This window comes from Phacochoerus africanus, chromosome 2 (genome assembly GCF_016906955.1).
Source record: "Phacochoerus africanus isolate WHEZ1 chromosome 2, ROS_Pafr_v1, whole genome shotgun sequence".
In the NCBI taxonomy this organism is placed as follows: Eukaryota; Metazoa; Chordata; class Mammalia; order Artiodactyla; family Suidae; genus Phacochoerus; species Phacochoerus africanus.
The window spans coordinates 252,165,765-252,193,685 of record NC_062545.1 but is presented as its reverse complement, the minus strand read 5'-3'; the positions used below and the strand labels follow the sequence as shown (position 1 = coordinate 252,193,685).

The window sequence follows — 27,921 nt, the reverse complement described above, 5'->3', positions numbered from 1 at the left end:
TGTTTCAACTTTTTCAGTGATGATCCCAAGATATAATGGGTATAATTAAGTGCTTTATATAAGTGTTCCCAATAGTGCTGGAACAAGGTGGGGGAGGCAGCTGCTCAAACAAGATGTGTCCAAGGTGGAGCACTTCTTAAGTATGAACGTATATTGGGGTTTCCTGGGGATTTGGGGAAAATGCCGATCTTGACGCCTGTGTCGGCAGTGGGGCCGGAGATTAGTGATAACACGTTGGCATCGTGGGCTGCTGATGCCGCTAGTCCTCCAACTACTTTCTCAGTAGCTAGAGTCTAGAAGAGCCAAATATATACTTGTGAGAGGCCCCTGAGGAAGGAGAAATGGGGAGAAATGTGAAAAAGGAAGGAGGCAGAGAAAGACGGTCCGGGCGAGGAAGAGAGGACGCTAGGAAAAAGGGGAGGCTTCGGGGACAAGCGAAGATGCGCACAGCGACGCCGAGAGACGGCGGGTGCGGGCGGCTCCGCGGCTGCGCGGGCTGGAGGCGGGGTGGCGGGGGAGAGGCGCGGACGCGCGCTGGCGGCGGCGGCGGCGGCGGCGGCGGCGCAGTCCCGACCCCGCGCCCGCGGCGCCCCAGCTGCGGCCGGAACGGCCTGGCTGCGGGATCTGTGCGCAGCGATGGCGCAGCGGCGCCGGCAGCGCCGGGGAACCTGGACGCCGCTGCTCTTGCTGCTGCTGACCGGGCCCGCCGCCTGCGCCGCCAGCCCTGCGGACGACAGCGCGGGCCCCGGTGGCCGTGGACCCCGGGGCCGCACGCGGGGGGACGTGGGCGCGGACGAGGCGGCGCCGCGCCACGACTCCTCCTACGGCACCTTCGCTGGGGAGTTCTACGACCTACGCTACCTATCCGAGGAGGGTGAGGCTCCGGGAGGATGACGGGCTGCGGGAGCGGAGACCCGGGATGGGGGACGGAGGAGCGGCTGTGGGAGCGGGGGCGGGGAATTGGTTAGGCTGCAAAGGGGTGCCGCTGGTACAGCCGAGGTTCAGAAGGGGGAACGCATGGTTCACCTTACCCATCCACCTGGAGAGGGGGCCCGACGAGATGTCAGCGCCTTCCACCTGCGGTTGGCTTTGCAGGTGGGAAGACTGAGGCCGGCGGAGGGCGGTGGTCAGCCAGGTCCTGCGAAGCTGCAGACAGGTGGGACTGAGTCTAAGCTTCCCTGTTTTCAGCATCCGGCCGCCACCCTCCCCCAGGGCTTGGGGTAGAGAATGGTAAAGGAGGAGACTGCCATCTGGCATAGAGGTGTGGTATCAGAACAGCTGATGGGAAGCGGAAATCCCAATTTAAAGAGGGCTGTTGCCTTATTTCCTCCCTGTCTGTTTTGACCTAAATTTGCAGTGGCTGGTGTCCCAGCTTCAGCGTTCTGTTTGTGCTCACTGCCCTGCTGTGAGAGCTGGGTCACATCTCCTTGCCCACTTCCATCCCACTTCTTTTTCCCACGTGTCATGGACCTCTAGTGTGAGCCACCGTTGTTGGGGCCTGCTGGGCCCAGAGACTGGGGGTTTGTCACACAGACCTCCCCTGCAGAGGCAGCGTTTCAGGGAGCACAAAAGCCAAGCTGATTCTGTTCAGAAGGAATGGAAACTGGCTTCTTAACTCCTGCAATTTGGAAAGTGATTTTCCTTTTCTTCTGCTAGGAGGAATCAAGAATCAAATTGGGGTTTGAAATGTTGTGTGTCCTAGCAACTGATATGATGCTGGGTACATCTGTTATTAGGACTAGATTTAGCTACTTATAACAAACAAACACTAATAGCTTACATAAGATAGACGTTCCTCTGTATATAAAGTAATCTAGAAGTAGGCAGTCTAGAACTGGTCATCACTAGTTCTGGTCTTCTGCTTCTTCACAACTCTTGGCATGTAACTTCATGGCCCAAAATGGCTGCTTAATCTCCAGCCATTGCATTCACTTTCCAGACAGTGGTAAAGAGGAAATGGGAAGAAGGTCACTGACTACTTTATAAGGAGGGTTACTCAGAAGTCCCATGGAACAATTCGACTTACATTTCAGTAGCCACAGCCAAGTCATGTGGTCACACGTGGGCACAAAGGAAGGCTGGGAAGTGTAGCCTTTTAGCTGGGAAGTAATATGCCCAATTCAAAAACGGGACTTACTGTATTAAACGGAAAAATGGATTTGGGGAAATATATTAGTTAGGTAGAGGCTTACTGCTGAAACTGGGACCCCAACATATCATGGCTTAAATAAGATAGTTTATTTTTCTCTCACATGAGTCAGGCTGGTCTGGGCTGGTGGGCCAGTTCTGTTCCACAGGGTCAGTCAAGGACCTAGGTTCCTTCCATGTTGTCCTTCCCCCTGCTGCCTGAACTTTGTCCTCATTAGTGTGGAAGTCACGTTGCTTGCACATCTTTGTTCAAGCTTGAGGATGAAGAAAGAGAGGAAGTTCAGGACAAGCAATTACCTTCTAGCTGGTTGCACAAATCATGCCATTCACAATCCTCTGACAAGAACCTGATTCCATGACCTAGCTGCAAGGGAGGCTGGAAGTGTAGTCTTCTAGCTGGGTAGCCACATGGCCAGGGAGAAGGAGGAATGGCAGGGAAGGAGGGGGTGGGTAGGGGGACAACAAGAAGAAGTAGAACCTGTTACTCTGGAAAGGAATAAATAGTCCCAAACCCATCTCTTTCTGAAAGCATCTAAGACATGGCTATTCTGTTCATAGTCAGCCCAGCACAGTGACAGGTGATTCAGAGGTGGCATGTGAGAAATTATATTCTCAATAGGTACATGTACCTAACAAATGGAGAACAAGGTTAGAGTCTATGTCTATTAGATTAGTTTGTATGCACTGAGAGAGGGGAGTTGGTTGTATAGTCCAGGCAGTTTTATGACCATGGACATCGGGTGGGCTGCAGCCCAAAGGAAAGCTTTACAGAGATGAACTGGGAAGTGAGAAAGACTTTGGTGAGACAGAAAGGGAAGGGCATTTAGGTGAGGTGACCCCACAGGGCAGCGGGGCCTGTGTGGTGTGTACAAATCCCTAGTTTGTCTGCCTGCCACTCTCACCCATTCTGCACAGACAACCTGAAGCCTGGCTCTAGCCCTCAGTGTAATGGCTGCAACCTCCTCCCTGAATGAAACTTCAACTCCTTCACCTGTAATTTTCTCTCTGACCCCTCCCTCACTCTGAGCCTTCACCCTCTGTTCTCCTCTTCTCTCTGACCATTTCACTTATCTTCAAAGGCTACTGCTACAACCATCTGGTGGGTGCCAGTGGGGACATTTGTGGGGTGAGCCTCTCAGGGGCAGCTCCTCAGCTGGATTACCCTGGGCCGAGGCTTTAGCCTTGTGGGTCCTGAGTAGGGACGTTCCCAAGATCCTTAGAAATAATCGGTGGCATGGCCTTAAAAGGGCACTGCCAGAGAGAGAGAAGCAGAACCAGGAAATGTTGCAGAAGGGTGTGCCCCTGAAAGGTGAAGGAAAAGAGGGCATCAGAAAGAGTGTGCCATGCCATGGTGAGGCCCGGTGGAGACTTCAAATAGTTGATTGGATTCAAGCAATGACAGGTAAGGGGTGGGTTTTCCTGGGATGAATTCAGTGGAGAAGGAAGGAGGGAGCCCAGTTGATTGGGGAGGAAGTGGCAAGTGAAGAGGTGAAAACTACCTTTAAACTATTCTTTCTTTCAAAACAAGTGGTGTTGTCTCTTTCTGCTGATCGACTCTGCAGGGTACCCCCTTCTCAGGTTCAAAGTAGCCAACGAACTGAATTTTTAATGAAGAGGTAGCCCAGTAATATGAAATCAGAAAAAGGGAATTAGAATAATGGGAGAGGAAATGGAGAATTCCTTGAAACTATGGGAGAGCCCAGTAACCATTACCCACCTTGTCCAGAGATCATTTCTCCAGTGACCAGATTGCCCAGGATCCCCAAAGCCAGAGATGAAACACTAGCTGATTTGATGTTTATAATCACCCCTAACATGGTCATTTTTTAAACTTTAAATTATGTTTTGGTTTAATGATGCCAGCTTTCAGAATTCTTAGGGGTTGCCACTGTCTTAGCCTGTACTACTCATCCTTCCAGTCCCAGCTCAAATGCCACCTCTTTCAGGGAGCCTTCTGTGATTTTCTCCTCCTCCCATCCCCTGTCATTAGGCAAGGATATTCTCCCACAGCACACTCTCTAGTCTTGCCATGACCCTTCATGCTCTCTGTGGTTAAAAGGTTTGATAGGTTCTTGGTGCTTGAATCCTATTACTTATAACTCTTCCCCTTAAGGTCATCAAGCAAGAGTCTATGTATTCAGAACAACAGTAGAATATAAAATGGCTTATCACATGATGATGGGCAAAGATCCTATTCTGAGGATTCTCTGAAAAAAAAATCAAGTTGGCCATTGGCTTAGGGTTAAGTCCCAAGTGAAACTCTGTGCTCGCTTTTCCCTGCTGCTAAGATCTACAGGTCAGGTCTGAGAAGCAACTGTGAGTCTTACCAGCCAGCCACATAGATGATGTAGCTGGCTTGCCCTTGGGCCATGCACTACCTAGGAAGGAAAACAGGAACACCATTCCAGGTTACTTATTTTTTTGTGCATGTAGCCACACGCACAGCATGTGGAAGCTCCTGGGCCAGGGATTGAATCTGAGCTGTAGCTGGATCCCTTAACCCGCTGCACCGGGCCTGGGATCAAACCCACCTCCACAGCAACTGGAGCCCCTGCAGTTGGATTCTTTTTTTTTTTTTTTTTCTTTTTAGGGCCACACCTGTGGCATATGGAAGTTCCCAGGCTAGAGGATGAATCAGAGCCACAGCCGTCAGCCTACACCACAGCAACGCAGGATCCAAGTTGTGTCTTCGACCTACACCCCAGCTCACGGCAATGCCAGATCCTTAGCCCACTGGGCGAGGCCAGGGATGGAACCCACATCCTCATGGATACTAGTCAGGTGTGTAACCTGCTGAACCACAACAGGAAGTCCCTGCAGTCAGATCAGATTCTTACCCCACAGTGCCACAGCAGGAACTCCCAAGTTATTCATCTTTAGGGCATAGTAATCTGACCACTTGTAAAACTTGGCCCAATCAGTGAGTTTCTGACCACAATTTTTCCCATCTTGGGAAGGAGCTAGTAGACAGTAGAGAGAACAGAGCATGGGGGAAAGGGCAAAAGTTCCTTCATCTGCCTCTGTCTTCCTCTGTCTCCCATATACTGTATGTGGATTCATAACCCATCACCTTACGAATGTACATTTGGGATACTTTTCCCTTTGTGGTTCATACGCACGTACTGTATGAGAATAAGAAGACTACACACACACATGCACATGTACATCCATACATGCATGCACGAAAACACTCACATACCGTTTTTTTTAATTTGTAGTATCTCTTCATTTGTACTTTGGTTTGCACAAAGATAGCATCACCTTGTTCAGTGAAAAGGTAAAAACAGTGTATATGTACTATTTATGGGCAAGAGAATAAAACCAAAACAAATCACAACAAGGGTAATTAATTTAAAAGTAAATAATCTACATTTAATTTATCTCCATGATCTAGTCCCATAATAACATGAATTGGAGATAACTTTTCATAAGTGCTTACTGTGTGCCAGTCACCGTCCTCAGTACCTTACCCATGCTAACCTTTATCTTATAGCAATACTCTGACTTAGATACTACTGTTACTCCCATGTTAGTGTTAAGGAAACTGGCCCACAAAAAACCTAAGTATTGTAGCTAAAGTCACACAGCTAGAAAGTAGCAGAGAACCGGACAGATTTGTTGATTGAGTTTATGGATAACCTGGTGCGAGGCGTCCACCGTGTTTGGAACAGTGGGTCCCTCTTGACTTGTGCTGGGAAGTGCAGTGAGACAGGTAGGATGGGGCACTTTCGTGGGAAAACTTGAGAAGAGGGGCTTGGAGTTGATAGGGTAGGCAATTGGGAACCGCAGTTTCCTGAGTGGTGGGTGCCACGATGAAAGCTTTGCTGAACAGGCTCCTCTTGTGTGTGTGTGGGGGGGAGGGGGGATGTTCTATTTTACAAAGTCTCTTGACATTTTTACTTTGTCATATGACTCTGATAAGCAGAAATGATTCAGGCAGTCCAGAAAAAGAGGCTGATGCAGTAGCTCTCTGGTTTGAACAGATAATTTCTGGTTAAAACTTCAAGGAATCAAGTACTAAATTAATACCTGAGGGCTGTGATCCAAACAGTTCATTAGAAGCAATAAGTCGCAAACCAGAAGCCATTAACTACCCAGTGGAGTACGGCAAAACAGGCTCAAGGGATTGCAAAGGAGGAACAGATCGTGTCCGAGAGACAAGAAAGGAAACCACAGAAGCATGTTGAGAACCTGGAAAAATGAACCAAGAAAATAAGTGCCTTATGTGTTATAGAAATAGCTGAAGGAGAAAAAGTGACTTTTAATCCTACTCCAAAGCAGAAGGAAGGGTTTATAGGGCACAAGTGAGAAGACGGAAAGGGAAGCAGAAAAAATAATTTTTTTTTTTTTTGCCCCAAACCATTATTATTTGGTCTTAATCCCAATTTTTGTTTTAGATAGAAAGGAAAAAAAAAATAGCCCCAAAATGGGAAGTGGAGGGATAGGAACAAACAAACAAAAATACCAAAAAGCAGTAATAAAAAAGTAGGAACATGGACAGCGCTAAGGGGTGAAGGAGAGGCTGGCCGTGTCAGGTGTCTGAGCCGTACATCTCAGGGCGAAGGAAGACAAGTGGGTGTAGCGGAGAAGAAGTGGTTGGGGAGAGGCCAGTAAAGTTCCTCAAACAGTGCTGGGCCAAGACCTGGTTTCCACGTGGTGTACAAGCAGAAGGGAGGTAGGGGGGCAGATAGGAAGCTGTGCCATAGCCAAGAGGCAGGCTGGTGACTCAGTGAGAGCTCCAGGTGGAGAAATCCAGGACTGACATTTCAGGGTTAGGAGACTGGAGGAGGGTGGTGGGATTCCTCTCGAAGGAAGGAGGAAGAACACACAGGAAGGAGGAAGAGCCTGAGGGAGGGAGAGGAGCTCTGCATCCAGCATGTGGAGTTGCTTCGTCGGTGGCGTGTCCAGGCGGAAGCCCCTCAAGGCAGTTGGTTATCGGGTTTAAATGCTGCTAGAAGAAAAGGAGACATGCCCCTAAAGTGTGAAGTTAGAAGAGAATAACTCTAAAGAAAATAGATGGAAACGAATAACAAAGGTATAGCAGAATTTAATGAAATAGAAACCAAGTATTCTGCAAAGAGGATCATAAAAGCCGAAAGGGACGCTTTGAAAATATGAATAAAGTGGATAAATGTATTAGGCTTATCCAAAGAGACAAGAACCAATCGGATGCATGCGGGAGAGAAAGGGAGAGGGCGAGAGATTGACTGATTTTAAGGAATTGGCTCACACGATTTTGGAGGTTGGCAAGTCCAGAATCTTCAGGGCAGGCTGGCAGGCTGGAGACCCAGGAGGGAGCTGATGCTGTAGTTCAAGTCTGAAGACCATCTGCTGCAGAATTCACTCTTGCTTTGGGAAGGTCTGTCTTTTTGTTCTGCCCAGGCCTTCAGCTGCAGTGGGTTGAGGCCCGCCCGCATTGTGGAGAGCAGTCTGCTTTAGTCAGAGGCAACGAAATTAAATGTTCAATTATTTATCTTATCCAAATACTCTCACGGAAACATCCAGAATAATATTGGACCACGTATCCATTCACCTGGCCCAGCCAAGTTGACACATAAAATTAACTATCACAACAGGATTCTGGCAAGATTGATCAAGAGAAAGAGACAAGACAAATAATATCAGGAATGAAAAAAGGGGAAATAACCCTAGACCTAGCAGAGATTAAAAAGCCAATACAGGAGCTCCCGTCGTGGCTCAGTGGTTAACGAATCTGACTAGGAACCATGAGGTTACAGGTTCGATCCCTGGCCTTGCTCAGTGGGTTAAGGATCCGGAGTTGCCATGAGCTGTAGTGTAGTTTACAGACACAACTCGGATCCTGCGTTGCTGTGGCTGTGGTGTAGGCCGGTGGCTACAGATCCGATTAGACCCCTAGCCTGGGAACCTCCATATGCTGCGGGGGCAGCCGTAGAAATGGCAAAAAAAAAAAAAAAAGCCAATACATTATAACTCAGCAATAAGGAGTTCCTGTTGTAGCTCAGTGGTTCACGAACCTGACTAGTAACCATGAGGTTGCAGGTTCGATCCCTGGCCTTGCTCAGTGGGTTAAGGATCTGGCATTGCTGTCAGCTGTGGTGTAGGTTGCAGACGCGGCTCAGATCCCGTGTGGCTGTGGCTGTGGCGTAGGCCAGAGGCTGCAGCTCCGATTAGACCCCTAGCCTGAGAACTTCCATATGCCATGAGTATGGCCCTAAGAAAGACAAAAAAAAAAAAAACCAACAATAAAAAGACAGCTAACCTAATGAAAGGATAGAGAAAGGAAGAGTTCCCACTGTGGTACAGTGGGTTAAGAATCCAACTGCAGCAGCTTGGGTCACTGTGGAGGCACAGGTTCAATCCCCAGCCTGGCACAGTGGGTCAAAGGATCTGGCGTTGCCGTAGCTGCAGCAAGGATTCAGTCCCTGGCCTGGGAACTTCTCTATGCCATAGGTGCAGCTGATAAGAATGTAAGATGGTGCAGCTACTTTGGAAAACAGTTTGGTAGTTTCTCTCAAAGTTAAACGTAGAGTTAACATATGACACAGCAGTTCTCCTCCAAGAGAATAAAAACCGTATGTTCACACAAAAATGTATACACAGATATTCATGGCAGTATTATTCATAATAACCAAAAAGTAGAAACAGCCCAAATGTGTATCAGCTGCTGAACAGATTTTTTTAAAATGTGGTTATATCCATGCAATGGAATCTCATTAAACCACAGAAAGGGATGCAGTACCAATACACGCTGCAACATGGATGAACCTTGAAAACATGCTAAGTGAAAGAACCCAGACACAAAACGTCTGATTTGTATGAGTCCATTTATGTGAGATGCTCAGAACAGGCACATTCATAGAAGCAGAAAGTAGCTCTGTGGTTGCTCGGGACTGGATGAAGGATGAAATTGGTAGTGACTGCTTGCAAGTATTAGGCTTCTTTTTGGAATGATGGAAATGTTCTGGAATTACATAGCGGTGATGGTTGTACAACCTTGTGAAGATTCTAAAAACCACTGAATTGTATCCTTTAAAATGGTGAATTTTATGGTATGTGAATTATAGCCGAATAAAACATGGAAGCAGATTTTTGAAAGTAAGCTAATAAGAATACATGGGATAACTTTATGCTAATTAACTTGAACTGTTAAGTGGAAAAATTTCCAGGAGAATATAACTTACCAAAAACTGACTCAAGAAAAATCAGAAAACCTAAATAACCTACCAATGAAATTGAGTCAGTTAAAAAAAAAAAAAAAATCTTCCAGAGTTCCCATCCTGGCTCAGGAGTTTACAAACCCAACTAGGATCCGTGAGGGTGTGGGTTCCGATCCCTGGCCTTACGCAGTGGGTTAAGGATCTGACGTTGCCTTGAGTTGTGGTGTAGGTTGCAGACAGGCTTGGATCCCGTGTTGCTGTGGCTCTGGCATTGGCTGGTGGCTACAGCTCTGATTGGACCCCTCGCCTAGGAACCTCCACATACTGCAGGTGTGGCCCCAAAAAGACAGAAAAAAAAAGGAATAGTCCCCAACTCATTTCATGAGGATAACATAACCTCATTAGCAAAACCAGGCAAGAGCAATATGAGAAAGGAAAATCAGAAGAGTTTTCCTAATGTCTGTGTGAGTACTATACAGTTTTTGAAGGAATAGAAAATGATACTCCAGGGAAAGATGAACCGTAAGAAAACTGAGGTGACAGTAACATCACACGAAATATAATTCAAGACAAAACATGGGGGGAAATAATGTTATTCACTGATAATAAATCAAGATAAATAATACCTATGACAATATAGCTTCCAGCTATATAAAGGAAAAACTTATGGGAATATATAGAGAAGTAGTTAAATCAACATTTCTAATTGGACATGTTCTTGGACCTGAAAAATCAAACACATTTTAAAACTAAGAAAAGATATAGGTGATTATGGAGTTCCCGTCATGGCGCAGTGGTTAACGAATCCAACTAGGAACCATGAGGTTGTGGGTTCGATCCCCGGCCTTGCTCAGTGGGTTAAGGATCCGGCGTTGCCGTGAGCTGTGGTGTAGGTCGCAGATGCGGCTCGCATCCTGCGTTGCTGTGGCTCTGGCGTAGGCCGGTGGCTACGGCTCCGATTAGACCCCTAGCCTGGGAACCTCCATATGCCAAGGGAGCAGCCCAAGAAATGGCAAAAAAAAAAAAAAAAAAAAGAAAAGGTATAGGTGATTTTAATTATATAAGTAATTAAAGTCAGATAGACATATAGGATATATAGATATAGAAGCACGTTCGTTTTGAGCACACAAGGTCCACTAAAATTGACCATATACCAGAACAAAAGGAAGTCAGTAAATTCCAGAGAACCTACATGGTACAGATACCTCCTGACTACAGCGAAGTAAAAGTTGAAATTAACTTAATCATGTTATAATCATCTTAAAAGAAATAAGAGGGAGGATCACCCATGTCTGAAATTTTTTAAAACTAACAATATTAAATTATGTCTTAGGTTAAAGAAAAATTCAAAAGGAAAATTAAGATACATTTATAATGACTATCAAAATGGTATGTGTCAAAATGCTTGACCTGGGGAGGTCTCTTCATGGTGCAGCTCCTGGGAGTTCCCGCTCTGGTGCCGTGGGGATCAGTGGTGTCTCTGGCATGCTGGGACATAGGTTCAGTCCCTGGCCTGGCACAGTGGATTAAGGATCTGGCTTGGATGTGATCCAGGAATTCCTTATGCTGCGGGGTGGCCAAAAAAAATAAATAAATAAATAAGAAGAAGAAGAAGAAAAATGCTTGGCCTGAACTTCAAACAGAGCTTAGAGGAAAATTATGGCTTTGAATATGTTTTTCAGGAAATAAAGATTGAAAACAAACTAATCACTCAACTTAAAATGGACACAAAAAAGAAGGAAATAATGCAGACCTGGGTAGGAATAAATGAAATGCAAAAGGCACGTACACAGTGCAAATGAGAATAATTACCCAAATCAAAATTTGGTTCTTTGAAATGTCAAGGGAAAGGGTGAAGGTGCAAATAAACGAAGTGCGAAACAAGAGCAGAGAAATTTGGCAGGTGTGGTGGGTTGGCTTCCCTCTGTGTCTGTTCCAGCTTCTATCCAGTGTGCTCGCCTGTTTTGCGGGGGTTAGCACACTACCTTGGAGCTTGAATATGATCTTGATTCTGTCAATCAGATGCTCAGCGCTTGAATTCACAATTGAATTGGGTTAAATGGAACAGGGAAGTGTGGTATGCAAGACATCTATTGCTTTTCTTTTTTTTTTTTTTTTGCACCCATTTCAAGTGTATAGTTCAGTGGGGTTTAGTACATCGCAGAGTTGTGCAACCCTCACCATAATCAATTTTAGAATATTTTCACCCTTTTGAATGGAAATCCTGTATCCTGTAGATATTACCCTGCACCTGTACCCTTTAGATATTACCCGTGCCCCAACTCCCAGCCCTAGGCAAGCACTTTTCTCTGTCTCAGTATTTTCCTTTTCTGGATATTTCATGCGAATGGGATTATACAACATGAGGTTACTTTGTGACTCTTCTTTCACTTAGCAACATGATTCTGAGGTTCATTTGTGTTGTAGCACATATCAGTGTTTATTCTTTTTTATGGCCTAATAACATTCCATTGTATGGATTTACCATATTTTTTATCTCATCAGTTGATAGCCTTTGGGTTATTTCCTATTTTTGGCTATTATGAATAAAGCTGTCATGAACATTTGCATACAAGTTTTGTGTAAATGTACGTTCTCATCTCTCTTTATATGAGCATTTACATAGAAAAAATCCAAAAAGAATCAACGGATGTAATCAAGAGAGTGTAGTGAAGTTGTGATGAACAAGCATATATAAACCAGAAGCTTCTTCTCTAGCAATAATAAGCTAGAGAATGTACGAGAAGACAAGATACTGTTTAACATAGCAACAAAAATCTATATAGTGTTCAGATTTTACTTGCCAGAATGCACTGGTCCTTGGTGGAGAAAATTTTTAAACTATTAAGGGATATAAAATCCAAGGAAAAATAGAGAGATTACCATGATCTTGGAAGGAATAAAAATTTCAAATCTCCCCCAATTCACCTATACACTTCATGCAGTTCCAGCACCCAGCAGCATTTTTGGAGAGAACTTGACAAATTGGTTTCTATACTTTATTTGAAAGAGTCACATTTCATGAATTACTAAGATAGTTTTTTGCCTTGCTAGATGTTAAGATATGTTACAAAGGCTAGTAATTAAAATAGCGAGGTCCGGAGGAAATTTAAGATGGGCTTTTATAGACTGATAAGAGTGTGCTATAAACCAAGAAATGTCAATTCTGTGCACCTAGGTTACTTAAACATTAAAATTCTACAAGCAAAATGATTTTCCAATCAAATTGTACCGTGCATGGAAAACAGATCCTATTGAATATCATTATGCTAGAGCCTTCAAGATGCTAACTGCTAGTAAGGTATGGTTTTTACAAATACATTGTATCAGTATTCAAAGATTAATGCACTTACTCTCTACCCATCAATGTTCAGTCAGAAGGACAGAAACCAGTTTTTAAAGCTTTTTAAAAACAGAATGACCAGGAATTCCTGATGTGGCACAGCAGAAATGAATCCGACTAGTATCCATGAGGATGCAGGTTCAATCCCTGGCCTCAGTGGGTTAAAGGATCCAGTATTGCCCTGAGCTGTGGTGTAGGTTGCAGGTGCAGCTTGGATCCCACATTGCTGTGGCTATGGTGCAGGCTGGCAGGTGTAGCTCTGAATCCACGCCTAGCCTGGGAACTTCCACATGCTGTGGTGCAGTCCTAAAAAGCAAAATAAATAAATAAATCATAAAATAAAATAATTAAAAAAAATTAAAAACAGGATGACCAGCCCAGGGAGCTGCCTGAGAAGGTGTTGGGGGATTACAGAAACAAGATAGGGAGCACAGAGACAGTAACTGGGAAGCAGCTGCTGGCCCTGGGGCTGAGGAAGCAGAGAGAAGGATTTGGGGTGGTGAGAACCTAGAAGCTCACATGAGGACACCCCCACCCCACCCCCCGCCATGAGGTACAACCCATCCTCTGATAATGGGCCCTTTGCCCAGCTGATACTGGTTCCTTTGATGAGTCTGGCTCTGGGAGTCTAGAAAAAAGCTGGAAACTCAAACCAGCTGCCACTGCAAGGCTAGAGTGGCTGAAGACGTGCTTGTTCCTCAGCAATCCAACAGCAACAAGTGGTCTTTCCCTCCCTCCTGCCTCCCAGCCTCCCTCTAAGATTTCCTTTTGGTAGAACCGAGCCAGCTGGCAAAAAGAGAAATGTGGTTTGCAGAGTACTAGCCCCATGCTAGAGCTGGCTGTAGAAGACTGGGTTGTAGCTGACACATAAGAGCTTAAATATTGGCACATAGTCCAGACCTCTTTTTTTTTTTTTTTTGCCATTTCTTGGGCCGTTCCCGTGGCATATGGAGGTTCCCAGGCTAGGGGTCTAATCGGAGCTGTAGCTGCCAGCCTACACCAGAGACACAGCAACGCGGGATCCGAGCCGCGTCTGCGACCTACACCACAGCTCACGGCAACGCCGAATCCTTAACCCACTGAGCAAGGGCAGGGATCGAACCCGCAACCTCATGGTTCCTAGTCGGATTCATTAACCACTGCGCCACGACGGGAACTCCAAGTCCAGATCTCTTTTATGCCAAAAGTGAGCGTTAATTTCAGGGGAAAAGTATAGTATCCCTCTGCATATATTCTGATACCAACCCCAACTGATGTACTGAATTTCAGTTCTGGTACTAATGACCTCATAGGCTAAAGGGCATGGTCCACAGCGTGACTGTGGCAGACCAACTGGCTACCACTCCAGGGACTATCCCTATCCCCCCTCTGGTTCTGTCATTCATTAGAAAGTCTCAAAGAATTTAGGAACAGGAGACACATACAATGACAGTTTTAGTATCAGGTACGAATTGGGAACAGCCAATGAAGACACACACACAGGACAGAGTTGGGGTGTTGGGGGGGGTCACGAATGCAGTTTCTGGGTCCTAACCTGGAAGGGGAGGATTCCACTCCATGGAGGCAGGACATGTCACCCTCCAGACATATCAGAGTGTTCACCAACCAGAAAGCTGCCCCTCAGCCCTTTCTTGGAGATGGGGCTGGCTTAATGCCCCAAACCTCTCATCACGTGATTGGTGCTTCTAGTGACCAGCCCCTCATCCTGAGTCATCTCATCTCTCAGCATCAACTCAGGTGTGATCCCACAGGGCTCACACACAGCAAAGACCTATTGGGAAATTTTAAGGATTTAGAGTCTCCCCTCCAGGAACCAGGGACCAATACCAGTCAAATACTTTATCATACAACATCATACAAAATGAGGGAAAAAATGTGCTATTATTTAGTGATGCCCAGATGCATTTGACAACATACGTTCTTATTCCAAGATTTAGAAGCATATGAGAGAATAGGAAATCAGTGCTAGAAGAGCCCTGAGAAATAAGCCACTTGCTAACACTAATAAATTAGTTTCGTACATTTATTTATAAATGAGCTTTGTTCCAAAACTTATTGGAAACCTTAGAAACCCATTCTTCTTCTAGAGATGAAATTACCCAATGGTTGTTTGAAGTTTTCATAGTAATAGTAATCCAGTTGGAATAATAACTGGCATTTATTGAGCTGAATGTCTGCTGTATGCTGATATATTATTCTACATGCTAGCGAGTAGTAAGGACAGTGGAAGAAGATGGGGAACCTGATCAGAAGCAACATTACAAGAGATTGTCTTTTTCAGATACCTGGAGAATCTTACAAACATAAGTAGTCATCGCATTCCTGGATAAATAAAAGAAAATGGCCACAGCATTGTAGTGGGAAATAAGAGGAAGAACCTACAGGAAGATGCTTGATGTGGTTTGTAGTATTGAACTCAGTAAATATTGAGAAAACCAAAAAGTCATCCAAGATAGGACTCAGTCTATAGTACTGAGGTAGACTTAGGACTTAGCATGAAAAGAGAAAAAGTAATGCATTTGGCCCATCTCCTTCAAGGTGGTGAAAAGGTAGGACTGTACTTTAGCTTGTGTTAAAGATCTAGTTTGTAGACATGAACTGTCCAAAGCGCACAGACAAGAACCAGGAAAGTGTGGCCCGGTGGCTTTTTTTAAGTATAACTTAACGGAACAAAGTCAACAAAACCTCATTAAAAAAAAAATTTACAAATCGCAAAGAAAGGACTTCAGGATAGTGAGAAAATAAAAGCTAATAGAATAATTTTTTGGAGGACCCTTGTGGCTCAGCAGGTGAAGAACCCGTCATAGTGTCCATGAAGATGCAGGTTCCATCCCTGGCCTCGCTCAGTGGGTTAAGGATCTGGCATCGCGGCTCGGATCTGGTGTTGCTGAGGCCGTGATTTAGGTCGGCAGCTGAAGCTCCAATTCGACCCCTAGCTGGGGAACTTACCTATGCTGCACTTAATAAAACAAAAATTTAAGATGTGTTTGCATTGCCTAATCTCTGTGGGTGATTTCATTAATTGATTTGACAGTCATTTCAATGTCCAATGCCAAGCGCTGTGCTGGGCAGAGGGAATACAAGATGAATCACGCATGGTTCCGGTGTGCAGCCAGTGAACAGCCTAGAAGAAAATTACTTGCGTCACAAACTGGAACTGTAATGCAGGCCTCCCCTCGATGTGTGGTTGAATGCACTATGATGTTAAGTAATCTTACAAGAACAATACACAGCTGGATGAAATGGTGTGTTTAAAGAATCGAGTGAGGTATGAAAATGTTCTCTGCAGCTTGATGAAAAACAAGTTCAGAGAAACAGAAAAATCCTGTTACAATGTGTAGGTATAGATGGAAAACCTCCACTATCAAATCTAGAAGTGTTTCATTGTTCTTTTTTTTTTTTTTTTTTTTTTCCCCTCTTAGAGCATGCGTACTGTATTAAGCCTGATTTTCACCCTCCCAGGGGATGGTGGTGAGCCGATGGGTATGACATGATAGCCTCTCTCAGTGCCTCGGGCTCCTTGCCTGTAAATGCGGGAGAAGCTGTTTCTCAGTTCCCAGGTTCAAACGGGTTTCAAAGACATGCCCTAAACTGCCCCTCATGAAGAGGGTGATTGGGCTTCAACAAAGCCCTTTCCTGAAGCTTCAGCCGTCTCTATAGACACATGCCATAGAGAATAGTCGACATCCTAAAAAGAAGCATTTCTCGTTGGAAAAGTGGTTGCTGGATTTTCTAACCATTGTTTATTCTCACTGGCCAGGTTACCCTTTCCCTACTGCACCTCCTGTGGATCCATTTGCCAAAATCAAAGTGGAGGACTGTGGAAAAACTAAGGGATGCTTTAGGTTGGTAGATCTTCGAGTTGGAAAACTAAAGCTAAGGCATTGACTTACTTCTCAAGGTAGTATTTAAAAATTGCATGCAGTTCACTCTGTCGGGGCCTGTCCCCCTTCATAACTTCAGCAGCCTTGCAGCCTGTGCCCAGTGGCCATCCCAAGTGTCAGTTTTAAAGGCCTTGAGCTGTAGCACGCCCCTTGGCACCCCTCGTTCTTCTGTGGTTCATCACTGATGACTATCCACCTGGCTCGTGTGTCTAACCATTTGGCTTATGAAGAAGAATCACATGACCCAGACTATGTCTCTGCCTCTTTGGCCGGGGCATGGGTGGAACAGGTGATAATAGATGTATCTAAGACCCAATTCCCTTTCAAATCAACATCATCGTTTATGGATAGCTGTATGATACTAACCAGTCATTATGCAGCAATTATTGTGTCTAGGTAGTTGCCTCAGAACTAGTGAGTTCTGTCAAGATGCGGTGGACTGGAGCGAGTAGACAGTAGTGTAGACAGTGGGCCTTCAGTCTACATAGCCTTGTTTTGTTGGAAAAGCCTCCTTCTCTAGGAATCCTTTATTTCCTAAAACAAATTGTCCTGGAGTAAAGATTTTGATGGTCCCCACACTGAATGTTTTGAGATATATATATTTTTTTTTTTTTTTGCCTCAGTACTCAAGGTCTAAGAAAAAATTGAAGTTTTGGACTTTTCTTGAGATTACAAGGGTATTTCTAAGAAATTTTTAAAAATCCAGTGATAGTATTTTCGAGGAAGATGGCCAGCAATGAATCATTCTGATGATTCAGGGATGTTTTGGGAAAGGGAAGGTATTTCAGAGCCCTGCTGGCTTCAGGGGGACTTGCTTTCTGGCCCATGCACCCCTTTTTTAGCTTTCCTCACCCCTTTCAGCTTTTTACCCCAGTTCCTGCGGTCTTGAGCTTACACCTCTTGCTGGCTGCTGAGGGTATCTGCCAGCAGGGCTGCCTGTTCCCCGCCTCTCTCCTGCATCAACACTTAATAGCCTTGCATCCTGGACCTTCACATACCTTCCACCTTAGTTACCGCCCCCTACCCCCCCCCCCATTGCTACGATTTTCTGTCATTTCTGAAAATAAGTGTAAAACAGTATTCCTCGAACTAGGGCTTGCCAATCCTTAAAGGATCCACACGTCCTCTGTAAGAAAATTTAAATGCCTGTTTTCATCTCAGTGATGCTCCTTAAACAGATTAATGAATACATAATCGGATTTTCTGGGTAACCACCTTGCAGTGCTCTGTACTTGAGTGTCTGAATTGCATTAGCACCAAGGAGCCCAGTGGAGCAAAGGCAAATCTTATAAATAAATGATACCTGGTGTGGTGTAGGTCGCAGACGCGGCTTGGATCCCGCGTTGCCGTGTCTGTGGCGTAGGCTGGCGGCTACAGCTCCGATTCATCCCCTAGCCTGGGAACCTCCACATGCCACGGGTGCAGCCCTAGAAAAGAAAAAAAAGACAAAAAGACAAAAAATTTTAAAAAATAAAAAAATTAAAGTTCCGGGTTTTGTAGTTTATATTTAATGTGTCCATTTTTCTCAGTTTAATTTTGTAGTTTAACTAAAACTCTGTACGTGAAAAGGATTGGCATACATTTAATTAACAAAACCAATTAAAATTATTAACTCAGAATTTTTTTCTCTATGAGGGATTCAGATATAATTCAATAATAATTAATAGTCGAGAAACTCTAATACGATGGAGAGAAGCCTGGCTAGGGCTGGAGACGCCTGTTCAGTCCTCTTGCCACTCACTATGCAAGTCCCCCGTCCCATCTTGGGACCTCAGCTTATATGGAGAAAAAGAGGAGCAGCTTATGTGTGTGTGTGGTGTCTCCTGGGTGAAATTGCGGTTTTGAGATCCCAGGCAAGGAACGAATTTACCTGTTTACTTTTTAATATTGCTCAGCATCCTGCCTGACACATAAATACATTCTCTTGATGTATTTCGAATAAGTAGATGAGGAAGCAGTAATACCTGTTTTGATATATCCCATAGATATGGCAAACCAGGCTGTAACGCAGAGACCTGTGACTACTTCCTTAGCTACCGGATGATAGGGGCTGATGTGGAGTTTGAGCTGAGTGCAGACACAGATGGTTGGGTAGCAGTTGGATTCTCTTCTGACAAGAAAATGGTAAGATGCAAACATGACAGAAGTGGATTTTTCTCTTTAGTTTGCCGTGGTACTTTAGATTTCGGAGAACAGGCATGGTGCTGTTTCTCTACGTGACCCTGCCCCTTCTAAATGGGAGATGCCAATTTCTAGCATTTGATTTTCTTTTTCAAAGCAAAGCAAGAACATTGATCGATGCATTACAACATTTATTACTTATGGCTCTCTGATTACAAGTTTGAAAGAATTCAAGCTAGCTTCAATGGAGAAGTAAGGGTTGGTTGTAAGAATACAAGGTGTCTCATGGTACCTGTGTTCATTATTTTCACAGCAGTGCTATTAGAGAGCCTCCAGAACTCCATGGCTGATAACAATACGCATTTATTTGTTGCTTACATGTGTATGGATTGGCTGGGACTCCACAGGGCTTGGCTCCAATCCATGAGTTGGATTCAGGTTTTCTTTAATTAAGTAGCTACAAAGGCATTTTTTTTTTTCCCATGGCCGAGGCAGAAGTGCCAGAGCCATCCAAGCTTATTTCAAACCCATGTTTACATCACATATGCTAATAATATTCCATTGCCTAAAATAAGTCACACAGCCAAGCCCAGAATGATGGGGCAGGAAGGTGCACTCCCTCTAGCAAGAGGCCTGGTGCAGGTGTGGCTACAGATGACAACAACAGGGGAGGGAAGAATCGGGTCCCACAGTTCAGTCATCTGCCGTATGCATGGCCAGGAACAGATCTGGACCTTAGAAGGGACTGTGACCCGGTAATAGGCAGGTCATCGGGAACCCAGGGAGCTGTCCATCCTTTGCCTCGGCTTCTCTCTGTGCCTCTACTGCATTCTTCCCTCTTTCCTCTGAAGCCCCATCATCTGCCATTCCCTGTCCCAGGGTGCTTCCCAAACAGCCAGACTTTCTTCAGCCTCTGTACCTTTGCACATGCTGCTGCTCTGTCTAGAGGATGCTTCTTTTTCTTCACCTGGTCTGTTTTGAAGCTCTTCCAGTAAGAGGAAGGCAGCTCAGGCCAGGGTTACAGCAACGGGAGTGGTGGGAAGGGCTCAGATTTCACATGTATTTTGAAGGTCACATTGACAGGCTTTTCTGTGGATAGGGCATGGATGGTAGGTGGGTGGTAAGAAGAGAATCAGGCTTAGCAGTCGAAGTGGGTTTGTTTTTGTAGAGGTCACTGGAAGAGTGAGCTTCTCAGTCCAGGCGGGAAGACAAAAGGTCCGGCCAGCAAGACTGCATGGATTCGAATCTATATCACTTAGATCGTACTTTAGGGTCAACAGGAGAAACAGCAGGTGTGTGCCATCCTAGAAGCTGGCTTGCAATGCAGTTGACAGTTTCTTATCCTGGAATGCATTTGTACTCACTGTACAGCTGTTAAGATTAGGGGACTCAGTAGTTTCCACTGTGGCTCAGCAGGTTAAGAACCCAACTAGTATCGATGAGAATGTGGGTTCAATTCCTGGCCTCCCTTGGTGGGCCTCCCTTGGTGGGTTAAGGATCTAGTGTTGCCACAAGCTGTAGCATCGGTCGAGGCTGTGGCTTGGATCTGGTGGCATTGCTGTGGCTGTGGTGTAGGCTGGCAGCTACGGCTCCGATTCAACCCCTCGCCTGCCATATGCCTCCGGTGTAACCCTAAAAATATAAAAAAGGAAAAAAAAGATTAGGGGGCTCAGAGGAGGGAGATTGGGTGTCAAATTTTATTTTCTGCTCTCTAAAGGCCTTTAAAATATGTCTCTCTTTTCTCCTCCTATTATTCTAAGAAGAAGCAAAGATTAATTTTTTTTCAAAACCTAATGTAATAGGCAAAGCAAAATGGAACCCTTTTTTAATAGTCTTTAGCTTTTGTTGGAATTGTGCCCGAGCAGCTTTAGGTTCACAGCAAAATTGAAGAGAGGGTACAGAAAATTTCCATGTACCCTGTCCCCACACATGCAGAGTGCCTCCGCCACTATCAGAGCCCGCACAGAGGGGTATGTTTGTCCCGACTCATGAACACCTTTAACTTTTTTGAATTGTTTTGGAAAAAAAATGTAGAACCTACAGACCAGCTGCCAGGATAGCACCATAAACTCCTGTTTCCATGTTTCACCTAGATTCACCACATGGGAGCTTTTTTATTGTGGTAAAACATACATAACCTAAAATTTACCATTTTAACCACTTTAAAGTATGTAATTCACTGGCATCAATTATATTCATGGTATGGAACCATCACCCCTGTCTGGTTCCAGAACTTTTTCCCAAACCATAACATTTGCCACACACGTTTCTCTCTCTCTATCTCTGCTGCTGCTAATGCTCCTCTGACAGCTACCATTTACTTTTTTAGTATTTTCTGGAAACTTTGAAGATTAAATTGAAGCTGTTACAACCCTTTAACTTTACATATCTCAATGGGTATCACCTAAAATCAAAGACTTTCTTTTTCATTGCGTAATTTATTAAATTCAGGAAGTTTAGCATAGATGCAATAGTATTATCCAATATACTGTCCATTTTCAAATGTTGCCTTTTGCCCCAATATTATCTTCTATGGAAATTTTTATTTTATGACTCTGGATTCTGTCTAGGAATGCCGTGAATTGTCACAGATCTTTTTTTTTTTTTTGCCAGGGGTCAAACCCACACCAGGGCAGCAACCCAAGCCACTGCAGTGACAATGCCAGATCTTTAACCTGCTGAGCCACCAGGGAACTCCATTTGTCGTATATCTTTAGTCTTCTTTATTTTAAAGTAGTTTCTTAGCTTTTATTTCTTTTCTTTTTTTTTCAGGGAGGGTGGGTCTTTCATGATATTGACCCTTTGAAAGATTACAGGCCACTTTTTTTTGTAAAATGACCTTTAGTTTGGGTTTGTCTAATTGTCTGCTTATGATCAGGTTGGTGTCTGTGTTTTTAGCAGGAGTGCTAGTGAACTGATGAGGCAATTTTCTCTGAAATGCACATCAGGAGGCCCTCCACGTCAGCTATTGTGATGCAGACTCTGGTCATTTGGTCAAAGCTTTTTAATGGCATTTAAAATAATTTTGGGGGTGGGACTTAAATTACAGAGGTGATGGAATGTGTATTTCTGAATGAAATTTCTCTCTAGTAGAAACATTTGCCCAAGATGCACCTTTGACTTTTTTTTCTCCATCCTCTTTCGTGTTAGGGTGGCGACGATGTCATGGCCTGTGTCCATGACGACAACGGCAGGGTCCGCATACAGCACTTCTATAACGTAGGCCAGTGGGCAAAGGAGATTCAGAGGAATCCAGCCAGAGATGAAGAAGGCATTTTTGAGAACAATCGGGTTACCTGCAGATTTAAAAGGCCTGTGAACGTTCCCAGAGAGGAAACAATTGTTGATCTGCACTTGAGTTGGTATTATCTGTTTGCTTGGGGTCCAGCCATTCAGGGTAAGCTTACATTTGGGCATCTGGATTAAACACCAGACATTGCTGTGCTTGTGGTCATTATTTACTGGGCAAGAGAGTGGTAAGCCCTCTGGGTAATATAAAAGAAAAAGGAGATATGATGCTGCCTGCAGAATGTTATAATGGACTTATCCACACAAACACGGAAATGGACAGGTTATACACATGCGTAGCTAGAACAAGAGACACGAGATAGTGTATGATGAGCTGTGTGCTTAATGAAACAGATCAGATATCTGCTCTGTATGGCGTATGGACTCTAACTCTCACAATGGTCTCATTTACTCCTCACCACGCCCTGGAGAATTGTAGGAATTATCATCCTCATTTTAGAGAGATTAAGGAAATTGCTCAAGGCTCTACAGCTACTTAATGGAAGAACTAAAACTCAAACCTAGATCTGTCTGATTCAGAAGTCAGTGAGTACTCTTAACACCTATGCTCTAAATATAAAAATACTGAACAATAGAAAACAGACTGGTGGTTGCCAAAAGTGGGAGTGCAGAAGGAGTGGGATGGATGGGGAGTCGGGGTTGGTAGATGCAAACTGTTACATTTAGAATGGGTAAGCAATGAGGTCCTGCTGTAGAGCACGGGGAGCTATATCCAGTCGCTTGGGATAGACCATGATGGAAGATAATATAAGAAAAGAAATGTTTAGGAGTTCCCGTCATGGCACAGCAGAAACGAATCTGACTAGGAACCATGAGGTTGCGGGTTCCATCCCAGGCCTCACTCAGTGGGTTAAGGATCCCACATTGCCGTGGCTGTGGTGCAGGCCGGCAGCTGTGGCTCCGATTAGACTCCTAGCCTGGGAACCTCCATATGCCGCAGGTGTGGCTCTAAAAAGACAAAAAAAAAAAAGAAAGAAAGAAAAGGAATGTTTATATGTATGTATGACTGGGTCACTTTGCTGTACAGCAGAACTTGGCACAACATTGTAAATCAGCTGTACTTTAATTAACAAAACATCTTGAGCAAAAAAGGGCCTCTGGACACTTCTCTAGAGACTGGCACCAAAGATTTCATTAGTACTCAATTTATGACCATTCTGGTGGTCATAAATCCACCAAATTATCCTATAATTTAGCCCATTACTCCTCAAATTTTAATGAGCACAGGAATTGCCTGGCTATATTGTTAAAATGCAGTTTTTAGTAAGTCTAGGGAAGGGCCTGGGATTCTGCATTTCTAATGAGTTGCTCTATTAATGACCTCATTTCGAGTGGCAAGGCTCTTCAGCATTTCCCCCCCAAAAGACCCAGGATATCGAGATACCCTGTGTCTTCAGCATCCCTCTTGGTTCATCAGCCTAATGGTCTGACCAAGAATGGAAGTGAGCCATTCTCAATCCTTGTCTGAGAACTTATTCTGGGAATTGTATCTTTCTCATCAACTACCTCCTGTCTAATCTGATTTTTTTTTTTTTCCTTCAAATTGTTCCCGTTGACCAGTTGGAGATTCCGTATCTTTTTTTTTTTTTTTTTGCCTGCTTATAGTTGGGAAGGCATTTGAATACCACCAGATTTGTGACACTACTTTTCCATTTGCTTATTTCCCAGGTTACCAACAGTGGATCTTCTATATCTTAGAAACTTTCAGTACCTTGGGAAATAAGCTGTATCTCAGACTGGAGAAATGAACCCATTTTATTTTATTTTTTCATTTCCTATGCTTTATTTATTTTTTATTAGCGTAGAGTTGCTTTACAATGTTGTGTTGGTTGCAGGTGTACAGCAAAGTGATTCTGTTAGACAAATACTTATAGTCATTCTTTTTCAGATTCTTTTCTCATATAGATTATTACAGAATTATTGAGTAGTTTTCCGTGCTATATAGTAGGTCCTTGTTGGTTGTCTATTTTATATAGAAATGAACTAATTTTAAATGATGAGATTTAGAGTCTCATCTCTGGGTTTGAACGTTGGTTCTGCCCCTTGGTGGCTGTATGTAGCCTTGATCTAAGTTCCAAACTCTAATTTCTTTGTATATGAAGCAGAGATGGTAAGAATAATATTGGCTTCATAGGATTACTGTAAGAATTAAATGAAAACAAGTATTTGAAATTGCTTTACAAATTGGAAAGTACTCTACCTCGGAAGCTTACTTTCTTTTTTCTTTTTTTTGTTTTTGTTTTTGTTCTTTAGGGCCACACCCACGGCATATGGAGCTTCCCAGGCTAGGGGGTCAAATCAGAGCTGTAGCCGCCAGCCTGCACCAGAGCAACAACAATGCCCGATCTGAGCCGCATCTGTGACTTACACCACAGCTCATGGCAACACCGGATACTTAACCCACTGAGTGAGGCCAGGGATCGAACCTGCAACCTCATGGTTCCTAGTTGGATTTGTTTCCACTGAGCCACGACAGGAACTCTGAAGCTTGCTTTCTTACATATATGGCGTAATAGCCTAACATTCCAAGCCCTCCCCAAGTCTAATCCTGCTTTGCCTGATCAGCCCTCTCAGGAATTCTGTTGTTGTTCTGTCTCCAAACAAAATAGTCAATCCCTCCCCCACAGACAGGCTTGGGCTTTTCTTGTCCCATGAACACTCTCCTAAGGCCTCTCTAGTGACCAAACCCTGTCCATCTTTTAAGATCTCTCTAAGGGGATAAACTTTGAGCTGAGGCTAGAAGGGGAGATTAGACTTCTCTCAAGGAAGGCATGGGGGGGGGGTGCATGGTTAAGCCCAGGAATCCATGTAGGTGACCAATGAACAAGGTTAGGGAGGAGAGGTAAGTGGGATCTGTCAAGAGAAAAACTTGTGCCAACCTGAGGAGTTTGGTTTGTGCTAAGCAGGATCCAGCGCAGACATTGGAGTGCGGGCTTGACATGTCAAGTACGGCACAGCTTCCTAGTGAACAGTACCCTAAAACCCCTCACTCTGGGAGTTCCTGTTGTGGCTCAGAGGAAACAAATCCGACTAGGAGCCAGGAGGTTGCGGGTTCGATCCCTGGCCTTTCTCAGTGGCTTAAGGATCTGGCGTTGCCGTGAGCTGTGCTATAGGTCTCAGATGCAGCTTGGATCTGGCGTTGCTGTGGTGGTGGCATAGGCCGCAGCTGTAGCTCCAGTTTGACCCCTAGCCTGGGAACCTCCGTGTGCTGTGGGTGCTGCCCTAAAAAACAAAACAAAACAAACCCACGAAAACAAAAAACAAAAAAACCCTCACTCTGAGCCGTATTTCCAAGACCTTTACACCAAACGCCTATGCTTTAGCCTCCTTGACCCAGGTTGCATATGCATTAATCCAAAGGTCAGGCCCTTCCTATCAATTTCAGCTTATTAAGTAGCCTTTACATGGAGACTTTCTCTCTTTCCTCTTCTCACCAGGTCAAAAAACTTTTTCCATCCAAAGACTTGTTTGGTATCTTAATGCTCTTACTTTCTGTACCATTCCCCAGAACTCTGCCAGACAGACATGCGGACATACAGACACACAGCACAGCACACCCTCTCTGGTCTGGTCTGGGCAGGCTACCCCTTTATGTCCCATAGAAAGTGAGAGAGGCTTCCGTCCGTGAAGGACTCCATGTGGTCAGGAGTTGTTAATGAATCCGTATCTAAAAAAAAAAAATATATATATATATATATATATATTTGAAAAAAAAAATAGTAGCTCTTGCTCTTTGAAGTTTTGTTTCATTTTTCTGGGGTTTGCAGATATCATTTTAAATCTGTACCTTTTTTCTATTGCCGCTTCCTTTTTCTTTCTTTCCTCTTGAAGGCTCTATCACCCGACATGACATAGACTCACCACCGACTTCAGAGCGTGTTGTCAGTATTTACAAGTATGAGGACATTTTTATGCCATCAGCTGCCTATCAGACCTTCTCCTCTCCGTTCTGTCTGCTTCTCATTGTTGCCCTGACCTTCTACTTATTGATGGGAACCCCTTAAACACAACTGCAAGGCCAACAAATTCAATGCATTAGAAAGTCTTTAGTATATTTTTAAAAAATATGCAGTATAATTTTAGCTTCTGTCGTGTAAAAAAAAAAAAAGACTCATATGATTTCAGCTTTTTGGAAGAAAGAGCAAGCTTCTTTTCTAATCGAAGAGGATTGTTTCATAATGACCCCATACTTCTGGAAAGTCCTTACAGCTTTTCTAAGCACTCGCTTTCAAATATGGTTTCTCATTTGAGCTTCACAACCTCTCTGAGTTGGTTTGATGGACGTTACTATTGCCATCGTACTGAATGGGACTTGAGACCCAGGAAGGCTCTCTTTTTGTGACTCTCACACTATGTAGCCTTGGCTCCTTGGTCAGATAACACATAGCAAAGCAGAGAAAGCATAGAAACCATGTCTCTAAACAACCTTTACTCTTCCAACTACAGCTCAAGAGTTACTTGGAATAATGCTAAAGAGAACCTCATTGGATGGCCCTAGTTCACAGTCAGCCTTTCAGGCAGAAGACCTTTCACATTTACATAGAGCATGAAGGCTTTTGGATACACAACTAATGAAGAGAATGTTGGAGGTACCAGTGATACAAAAATGGTCCATATATATTTGAAATGTCTTTTCGCTTAGTAGCTAAGAGAACACATTTTTCATTGCTGCTCGGAAAGTTAGAAATGGAACTGTGAGTATTCCCAAAGATGTAAAATTGTATTAGTGATAAAAATATGGGCAGTCTTAAAAATTAGAATTTGGACTCTACTGCCACTGTACTTATTAAATTAAGGTATTCATGTGTGGTTACAGCTAATTCTGTTGTCAGAGTCAACGGATATTGAGTGTAATTGAACGTGTATTATAATAGACAAATCATCTCAAAAATTTAAGTCATTCTGATAATAAACTAACATATTTGGAGATTGTGGAGATTTGGAGTAGAAACATTTTGAAGATGACACTTCCCCGCCCCCCCATTAGTAATGGGAAATGACCCATTGAGTGACCTTACCTAGAGTATCCATTTAAATGTTCAGACTTGTAAACTGGACTGGCAGCCAGCATAGTTTATAACAATGTCTTGACTTAATGCATTTCCTTTTTTCAGAGGACCCCCCAAGTGATCCTTTGTTCCAACTGTCTGACACAGCCCATTTAGAGGAAAATCATTTATGGGTATAATGACGCTGCTGAGGCATTTCCACTGTAGAGTTCTGGAGTCTCCTGGCCTGCCCCCAGCACTTTAAAGCAGGCTCCAACTTGGTGGGTTTTGTGATGAAACAGCAGTGGAGACTGTGATTTCTGATGTCTTCCTTGGAATCCACGCCAGAGGTGAAAGGCCCCCCCCTTGGGGAGAGGTTTTCAAATTCTTCTGGAATGGAACAAAAATATGGAAAACATCCAGATTCTGTGACATTGCACAATGTACCACGTAAATCCAAGGCAATGTAGGAGAAAACAATCCTCACCGCAGATGGAGAGAGGTTAAATGACGTCGGTGTGATGGATTCAAACTCAAGCCATCTGATTCAAGTCCCCAGCTCCACCTGACTACCCCTGCCTCATAACCAAGCCCCCCAGCCACGGCCGAGGATGGGCTGTGTGTCACCTTCTAAGCTAGAGCGGCCAGTCTGGAGGACACGGACTATGCAGGCACCCACCTTGTAAATAAGAAAGCGAATATTTTTCTATCTCACTCTCTTGCGTGTACAAATATTTCAGCTATAAATAGGTTAAAACTAAAGTGAGACCTGAGCTAGTCTCTGTAGCAGGCAGGGAAGGAATACATTAAAGGGATTTTCCTTCTGCTTACATTTCAAGTCAAGCTAATTGTTTCATGACTTGATTTTACTTGGGTTACCATTTGTGCATATTTGTACTTAGAACGTCCAGAGATTTCTCATCTCCATTAGTGTCACAGGCAAACTACTTTGATTACCTGCACTGTCATCTTTTGTCATCACTCCTCAC

General features: G+C 44.1%; 1 protein-coding gene across 2 annotated transcripts; it reads left to right on the top strand.

Moving 5' to 3' along the window:
- Positions 1 to 527: 527 nt before the first annotated feature.
- On the top strand, positions 528 to 27,646 carry FRRS1L (ferric chelate reductase 1 like). Of its 2 annotated transcripts, XM_047768115.1 has the most exons (6): positions 528 to 874; positions 16,391 to 16,475; positions 18,500 to 18,638; positions 21,786 to 22,032; positions 26,391 to 26,533; positions 27,059 to 27,646. In XM_047768115.1, the coding sequence occupies exons 1-5, from the start codon at positions 637 to 639 to the stop codon at positions 26,492 to 26,494; spliced, it is 813 nt and encodes a 270-aa protein (XP_047624071.1). In that variant the 5' UTR covers positions 528 to 636; the 3' UTR covers positions 26,495 to 26,533; positions 27,059 to 27,646. The 2 variants fall into 2 exon arrangements, with proteins under 2 accessions (XP_047624071.1, XP_047624072.1); XM_047768116.1 differs by lacking the exons at positions 26,391 to 26,533; positions 27,059 to 27,646 and adding an exon at positions 25,776 to 25,971.
- The last annotated feature ends 275 nt before the right edge of the window (positions 27,647 to 27,921 follow it).